This window comes from Nicotiana attenuata, unplaced genomic scaffold (assembly GCF_001879085.1).
Source record: "Nicotiana attenuata strain UT unplaced genomic scaffold, NIATTr2, whole genome shotgun sequence".
NCBI lineage: Eukaryota > Viridiplantae > Streptophyta > Magnoliopsida > Solanales > Solanaceae > Nicotiana > Nicotiana attenuata.
In genome coordinates, this window is record NW_017678166.1 from 3,442 (window position 1) to 12,083 (window position 8,642).

An 8,642-nucleotide genomic window follows, 5' to 3' on the forward strand; every position below is an offset into this window, starting at 1 on the left:
CTAACATGCCTTATATCAGTGAAATGTTTAGGAGAAGGCACTTTGGGAAGCATCAGGATATTTTTAAAAGGCCTTATATCAGTGTGGTTTGGGATTAAAAGGCCCTTTACCACACAACTTGAATCAGTTGTCAAAACAAGGAGGGCAATTCTACTATGGTAAGTAAATCATCACACAGAATCGTTTATTCTAGTGATAATTTTCAGAGGGATGCAACTGTTAACTTTCAACGCATTTGTGATTTAGAATGCAAACTGGAACAAAAGGAAAACATTGAACTCGAACCCAAGAAGAAGTCTTTAGCCAAAAAGGTCACTGGTTTTCAGGTATTTCTCTTTTCTAAATTTACTATTCTCAGGCTGCAATCTTGAGTTGCAGGAGATCTATATCTAAAAGCTGAACTTGTTCATGTCCAGTGGTAAAATCTTGAGGGAAAAGTTATAAATACACTTACAAGTCTCTTGCGATGCTCCCCAACACTGATAGAGCAACCTGTATGAGTCCCAGTGGCAATTTCGCTCCCACCACAATGATTTTTTGCATTTATTTCTGACTTTTCAACACACTTAGGATCTTTCCAAAGTCTCAACCAACTTTCCCACACATTATTTGGAATAGTTTCCGGTTGCACCATATTTGCTTTTAGTTTGCTAACAAAATCACTGTATCTTCTTGCTGCCCTACGCTCCCATTGGATCTGCACCGCACTATCAATTGAAGAATCCTAGTAGAAAGCCTTCTGAAATAATTTTATGAAGTAATAACATTAATAAGTTACATATAAAAGTTAATATACTTTCAAAATCTAATTGTGATGGATTATACCTTGAATTCTCCAAAATAAATTTTTTTTTAACTCATTTGAGACGTTTTTCTAGTTGAATCCATTAGGATCAAGTTCATTATTGAAAGACTTAGTTATAAACTCAGAGCATTCATATGAAGGCTCCAACCTGAACAAATTAGAAGACATTATTTAAAGGAATACCATGTACCAATAATAATATACTAAAAGTAATAGTACAAGTATGGACTAACCCTGTAGGAGAAATAGTAAGAAGCGTTCGCGGTCGGCGGGTACTGCTACACTCAGTTTCGCCTATTATGTTGCTTTGAGAAGATGTACCCTCACCTATTGTGTTGCTCTGATTAGGGGTATTTGGTGGTGGTTCCAAATTAATAGTTGGGGTACTACCATGGTCTGATGTTTGAATAGGTGGTGTACTACTAGGACCTAATGTTTGAACTTGATTGATGTGAACCGGTCCACCTGAGGAACTCGTACCACCTTGTTGAGGATTGATTGTGGGAATGGGAACAGTAGGCATATTATCACGAGTAGAGAAATTACCCCTAACTGAAGATTTACCTACACGACCTGCGCTACCTCGACCTCTACCTCGAGGCATATTTCCAATTGCTTCTTTTTTTGGCCTGCAATGGGCTGCTCCAACTTAACCTGAGCAGTATAGTCTCTGAAAATTCAAGCAAGCAGAAGCTAAGTTAGTATGAAAGTTTATAAAATTCAAACAAGCAGAAGCTAAGTTACAGAAGCTAAGTTACATAAGCTAAGTTACTGAAAATTCAAACAAGCAGAAGCTAAGTTACTGAAAATTCAAACAAGCAGAAGCAAAGTTACAGAAGCTAAGCTAGTATGAAAGCTTATAAAATTCAATAGAATGCGGAGAGATACATGGTGACTAACTACATGCTACAAACGTGGTATTCGATTCACAACACAACGTAAGCTAGAAGTGTACTATACCATTTAGATTACTACAAATGTGGTATTCGATTCGATTCTCTATAGATCATACTACAAAATAGATACATGACTTATAACATACCACACAGATTACTAGAAAAACAAAATTCAATAAAAATATAGTAGTGCATTATCAACACAGTAGTCATCATCTGTTTCTTCTTCAAACTCTTCCTCATCATCCTCCTCATTTTCATCCTCAGTTTCATACTCGTCTTCTGAAGATTCTTCTTCGAACTCTTGATTCTCTATCAATAGTCCATCATTAATGGGTTCAACCATTTCAATTACATCCCCATTTGGATCATGTAAGATTATATTCTCATCAGTGGTGAAATTCATATCTATCAAATGGACTTCAACTTCTTCAACTTGGAATGGAAGAGTCGGTTCTGGAGTTGATGTTATTGCCTCATCAGGAAGTTCAATAACATCCCGAGGTTTAACTTTCAAAACAGCTACCCAATCATCCTTGTCCTTTTTCGTGCTAGGATAAGGCACATAACACACTTGAGTTGCTTGCATCGCAAGAATAAAAGGTTCGTACTTGTTAAAACGACGGCGATGGTTCACATCGACTAGTTTGTATTGGTTATGCTCTTTGACACCAACATTCACAGTTGGATCAAACCATTCACACTTGAATAACACAGTTTGCTTTAAAGGTTCTTTGCGGTATTCCAATTGTATAATCTCTTGTATCCGTCCATAATAGTCACCAACATTTGGATCCGAGATACAAACTCCACTATTAATTGTTGATCTTGCACTACCATGACATTCCGTGTGAAATTTGTATCCATTAACAAAATACACCGGATAACATTTTGCGCTTATTAATGGTCCATGAGCAAGACTACACAAGAATTGGTTCTCAATGTGGTTGCATCGAACCTATTTCAAAAAAATTATAAGACTTGGTTAAATATAACAAGCCAATTTAAGTACATAATTGCTTAAAAGATAATTATTTTTATAGTCTTACATATTCCTTGAACCATATAGCAAAACACGTTTCGAGACTCTCATTTATTTGATCCTGAGATAGGTTGGGTAATTCTTCTTGCAACCGTTGTATGTACATACTTCATTGCAACAAAATAANATAAGGAAAGTGGTCCTAGGTTTATAAATCACATAGATCATCCACACAACACCGAAAATCCATCGTACGCGTAGTGTTATCGTGTGATCATCATCTCCATGTCTACCCTTCCCACCCCGTTAAGGTATTAAGCGCGAAATAGTCTCGTTTACTTATTGCATGCTATTACCCGTCCCACCTATCAGTCCTGGAGGCTTTTAGGACTACTATTCCTAAAGGGAGGAAGCTTGGCTTTTCAGAGGTTTAAAAAGGTTAAAATACTAAGGCGTCAAGCAAACATATGAAAGCAGTTATGGGAGCACAAAACAATTAAGGCTCAGATAAACCTCCTTTAATCACAGAAAATCATGTAGTTTAGCATGTCTTACATGTACTGATTAGGTCGAAATTATACTTAACGTTAGGCAGGCTGGTTCATTACATATTTTCAGGCAAGAAGTTCGCATTAGGCTCGCCTGGCTGCAATTATCGAAGACTAGTGCAATTAATTAACTACATACTTGTTTGCCTACGTGATGACCTTTAGGCATGGCATCTACTGGTTTCAGGAATAAAGAAACAAACTGATTAAGAAAATTGCAAGTTTTAAAAAAGAATGGTGCGAGTTCTGTAATTAGTGCTAATCTTAAAACGAGTGATTCAGATTTGATTGATAGTTCCTATAGGCATGCTTTCTCGCGTCGTTAATTTAAACACCTTTTTACAGGCATAGCAAGAGTGCAGAAATCCTATAGGCATGATATCTGAATACTGTTAGTTTTTAATCCTATAAATAGGTTTGCCTAGTGACCAATGCATGCGTAGAGTCTGGATTTCTGGTTACTTATAGGCGTGGTATCCATATGGAGATGCAAAATTCATATAGACATGGTATCTATATGGATGCATAAACCTATTGACATGGTATCTATATGTGCAGAAGTGCAGAAACCCTATGGACATGATAGAAGTGCAGAAACCTTATAGACATGATATCTATGTGGATGCATAAACCTATAGACATGGTATCTACATGTGAATGCATAAACCTATAGACATGGTATCTACATGTGATATGCAAATGTGAGAAGCTGTAGGCAAGATACATGAGTACAGAAGTGTGGTGATTCCCTATGAGCATGATATCTACCCATTTGCATGCATGATTACCCTTCCCTTTTCACTAATCACCCCAGAGGTCATTACAAAATTTTATTACAGACCAAGATGAATCGAAAACGGGAAATAAAATTACAATCAGAACTCTTAAGCTGCATCCAAGGAGCCTAATTCAAACCCAATGTCTAACAATATGATATGAGCCAACTGCAAGGATCAGGTTCCAAAGCCTTTCTCTTATCCGGGATGTGTCAAAGCTCCAAGGAGTTTCAAGAACTCCAGGCAATGCTCACATCAAGATATCATTACAGAACTGAGTTAAAGTGCAGTGTGGAAGGGCCAGCCCTCCAATGTCCAAGTTCAGAGGGAGCTCAAGGTCCCAAGGCAAGGCTCATTGGAGGGGGGCAGAACTTAGAGTCTAGGAAGAAGTGTAAGTGCAATAGAGGGATATAAGGGATGCCAAGGCAGGCTGGTGGTCATGCCCAGCAACATAAAATGCTGGCACACCCCTGACCAGCCCACTAGCCAAACATGGGAGAGTCCAGGACCTATTGAAGGTCAAACCATAGCCTGGGCAGTAATTGGGATACTGTCAGGCCAAGGTTTCAACTCAACACATAAAGGGGGTTAGGGGTAGGGATTCATATGAAAGCAGAAGCAAAGAAAGAAAAATACTCAGCATAAGCTACGCAGCATGAGCAACAAACCACACAGAAGAATGAAACTATAGAATAAACATATAGGGATGGGGCAAAAGTTTAAATGAAAGGGCATACCAGTTTTCAGAAACAAGCAAGTAAGGAGAAGCTGTAGACTCAGGGAAGCCAAGTTGAAAAATTGTGTCATGTATTTATAATGCAGAAGAGAAGCAGAAATAGGTAAGAAAATAGTTTGAAAATCAACCACACAAGGTTTCCCTTTAATTAAGGGATTCTGATTTCAAACGGGCAAGGTAAATAAGGAAAGGAGTTAATTAAACACTTTTCAAAGTAATGCAAGAAGGGTAAATACATAATAGTTATTTAAGGAAAGGCTTTTGACAGTACACGGTCATGCAAATTAAGGAAAGGAAATCAGTTGACAGCCAAGCAATCAAGGATCGAAAATTTTATGTGAATGAACCAAGTCAGAAAAAGGTGAAGGGAGGCTTCACCTAAGAAGAATCAGTAGCAATCAATTAACCCCCAAAAAAAGGATTCTGATTCGAACACAAATTGGAAAACCTTTTCAAGAAAGATTTTAACACATATAAAAGGGGTTGTCATGCTAATCAGAAGAGTTCATACACAAAAGGATTCAAACTTATTATATGGATCCAAAGTGAATTTGAGAGAGTCCAAGGCTCGAATGGAACCCTAGTCCAAACATACAAGACCACACTCGTCAAAAAACCCCAAATCCTAGGGTTTTTGACTTGAACCAAATGCAAAGAAGAGAAACAAGCAGATGCAGTAGAAAGTTTAATGTAAAATAGAGTAAGGGAATTAATTTGAAACACAATGAGAGTAGAAGAGACAGTAGAGGCAAATATGCTTAAGCATGCATAGTAGGAACACTTAATGAACATGGTTGAAAAAAATGCAGTAGACGAATCATATCAAGTCATAGTGGAAGGCAAGTAGCAGAACATAGCATGTGAGACATAGCATGAAAATATGGCATATAAACATAGCATGTGGAAACATAGTAGAGAGAAGAACAAAATACAGAAAACATGGTAGAAGAACATGTATATATGAAAACACATAAGAAAGGAAGAAGAAAAGTCGGAAAACACCGAAGCATTTTTGGAAAGCCGTAAACCAGGAAAGAGGCGACTTTGAAAGTAAGATTTTAAAAAGAAAAATTGGGGAAACCGCTTGAAAACTCAAGATAAAGCATGAATACACACAGATCTGGAGATAACCGGAGAAGAACCTCGATAGTTAGGGTTTTCAGATGAACCCTAGAATGAGAAAGGCTTCGAAAACGTCCGATCTAAGTCGGATGAGACTGGAAACAGGCTCAGGAGGCTAAGATGTGCCGGAGCCAGGCCGGAGATGGTCGGGAACCTCAAGTCGGCGGAGGTCTGGGTGGAGACCTTTGAGCTCTAGCCTCGAACCTTCGAGTACCAAGCACATATGAGCGATAAGAGGTGAGCATAGATCATCCATGGCCTGAGAGGCCATGGGTTCTGGTGAGTTAGAGGTCGAAAATGGGGGGAAGGTGATCAGGGTTTCAAGAACACTCGAGAGAGTTTGAGAGGGGGAGGGTGTTCAGGGGCGGCTACTGAAATGAAAATGAGGGAATTAGGGTTAGTCATTAGGTTTAATTAAGGAAGGGCGAATTGAGGCCATTGATCTCAAAGATCAACGGTTCAAATCAAAGGGGGCTTGGGTCGGGCTGGTTTAAACCGGTTATTGGGCCATTTGGGTTTAATTAAAAATTTGATGGGGATGGGGCCAAATTGGCTATAATTGAAATAATAAGGGCTGTTTGTTAAATAGGCAATTTTCCCCTTTTATTATTTTATAAAAATAGTAAGAAATGATTTAAAAATAAATTACAGGTACTGAACTAATTAATAACATATAAATATTAATGTAAAAATACTAAAAATGATTTTATGATTGTGAAATGTCGTTAATTGTAAAATAGGCCATAATTGCAATTGTATGCAATTTAGCTAAAAATATACCAAACAAATGTATAAAAATACGCAAAAATTACCTTAATTATATCTTAGTGTAAATATGAGAATGAAATAAATTATTTACCAAAATGCCAGTTTGGGAATAATTATTGAATTTTGTACTATTAAAATAGACAACAAATTGATTTTAAGATCTTTAAAAATAAGGGAAAAATACCAAAACTCTTGGGCATGCTTATATATGCATGTACATACTATTTTGAGAATATTTTGAGTATATATAAATACATAGGGAAAAATTGAGTATCAACAGCTGCCCCTCTTTACCCGAGAAGGATGAAAGAGTTGTCGGGTAAAGATATGATGACCAATTTTGACCGACAGAGACGATTTACAAAGGTTTTGACCGAGCTCTGGTTTTTGAGCTGCCTACGTATCCCTGGTCTTTCAGGAATCAGGTCATATGTAGTTCAGGATACATCGACGGAGTATGCCGATGGAGGTTTTTGAAAAGGACGGATGCAATATTTAGGTTGGGAAGGATACTGATGGGCTGCGAGAACCGGAGCGAGATCGCTCCTGCAGCAATGGCCGTTGCCAGCTGATGTACCTGCAAGTGAGTAATACAAACATATCGTGCAGAATTTAAACGTGATGCAAGTTCCCGTTGGACCATGAATTTTGTCTTTGGACGGATAGGATGACGTCCTCAGACCATGATGTCCTGGGCCATGAAGCGCATAATAAAGGATTCGCAGGCTATGAAATGATGTTCTCGGGCTATGATAATGGTGCCTCCAAACCATGATGCCATTGAATAATGATGTGCAGAATATAAAGCGGGGTCCTCGGGCCATGGCATGGCGTTCTCGGGCTATGAAAATGGTGCCTCCGAAAAATGATGCCTTGGAGAATTTGGCGATATTTCAGCCCATGAAATGCAGGTTTTGGCGATATTTCAGCTGATGTAAGGCATAAATGGCGATATTTCAGCCGACAAGGATAAAAATAAAGTTGGCGATATTTCAGCCGATAATGATTAAATATATACTGGCGATCTTTCAGACGACATAGAGATTTAAATGCAGTTGGCGATATTTTCGCCGATGAAAAACATAAATGGCGGTATTTCAGCCGATGTAAAGATTTAAATAGAGTTGGCGATCTTTCAGCCGACAATTATTAAATATAAACTGGCGATCTTTCAACCGATGTAAAGATTTAAATAGAGTTGGCGATCTTTCAGCCGATGCAAATAAGAGGTGGCGATATTTCACCCACGCAGGATGGAGGTAGTGCTTAACCTCGGAAGGCAGAAAGGTAGCCTTGTGCAATGCAAGGGAATGCAGGATGGAGGTAGTGCTTAACCTCGGAAGGCAGAAAGGTAGCCTTATGCAATGCAAGGAGATGCAGGATGAAGACAGTGCTTAGTCTCGGAAGGCAAAAAGATAGCCTTATGCAGTGCAAGGAGATGCAGGATGGAGACAGTGCTTAGTCTCGGAAGGCAGAGAGGTAGCCTTATGCAATGCAAGGAGATGCAGGATAGAGACAGTGCTTAGTCTCGGAAGGCAGAAAGGTAGCCTTATGTAGTGTGCGAAAATAGAGGTGACGAGTGACAAAATTTCTTAGCTGAGAGACGATAGCTGCTAGTTGATTGTCACTGTGGCTGCTGGGGATGTTGCGTGCGAGTAGCACTTGAAAATAGGTGATGATTCTGGGAGTTGTATTCCTAAAAAGTATGAGTTTGTAACCGTATCCGATGATTCTATGTCTTGGGGTACCTGCATCCAAAGAAAAATTGTGAGTTTTGTCAAGGGGGAAGGTTAGTTCGTCTTCCCGCGGACTGCGCTCGTCCTACTCGGCTCTTGCTTTCATTGGGATAGCGTTGCTGACAAAGCTGTTCTGATAGTATTCATGCATGATTTAGCAAAATAATAAAATATGATGTAGATACATAATAGATAAAACGATTTTAGATGAACCGACGACTGCGACAGGGTTCAAGATATTGCAACCTCTTTTGCTCCGGAATTTTGAGGGTC

At 38.8% G+C, this 8,642-nt stretch overlaps 2 protein-coding genes across 2 annotated transcripts; both read right to left on the minus strand.

Annotated features, from left to right (window-relative positions):
* Positions 1 to 454: 454 nt before the first annotated feature.
* On the minus strand, positions 455 to 819 carry LOC109221569 (the record flags this gene model as incomplete). The annotated part of the gene is given in 1 exon segment (XM_019386044.1): positions 455 to 819. A coding segment is annotated over 1 exon segment (180 nt), but the record flags the coding sequence as incomplete, so codon positions are not given.
* LOC109221568 lies at positions 653 to 2,849 on the minus strand. The gene is made up of 4 exons (XM_019386043.1): positions 2,751 to 2,849; positions 1,039 to 2,659; positions 826 to 953; positions 653 to 739 (listed from the first exon to the last, which is right to left on the minus strand). The coding sequence occupies exons 1-2, from the start codon at positions 2,847 to 2,849 to the stop codon at positions 1,874 to 1,876; spliced, it is 885 nt and encodes a 294-aa protein (XP_019241588.1). The 3' UTR covers positions 653 to 739; positions 826 to 953; positions 1,039 to 1,873.
* Positions 2,850 to 8,642: the final 5,793 nt, after the last annotated feature.

Excerpts from the sequence above, each read along its gene's own strand:
- LOC109221568 (XM_019386043.1), bottom strand. The coding sequence starts at position 2,849 with ATGTACATACAACGGTTGCAAGAAGAATTACCCAACCTATCTCAGGAT. Across the intron at positions 2,660-2,750 it reads CTATATGGTTCAAGGAATAT|GTTCGATGCAACCACATTGA; the intron begins GTAAGACTATAA and ends TTTTTGAAATAG.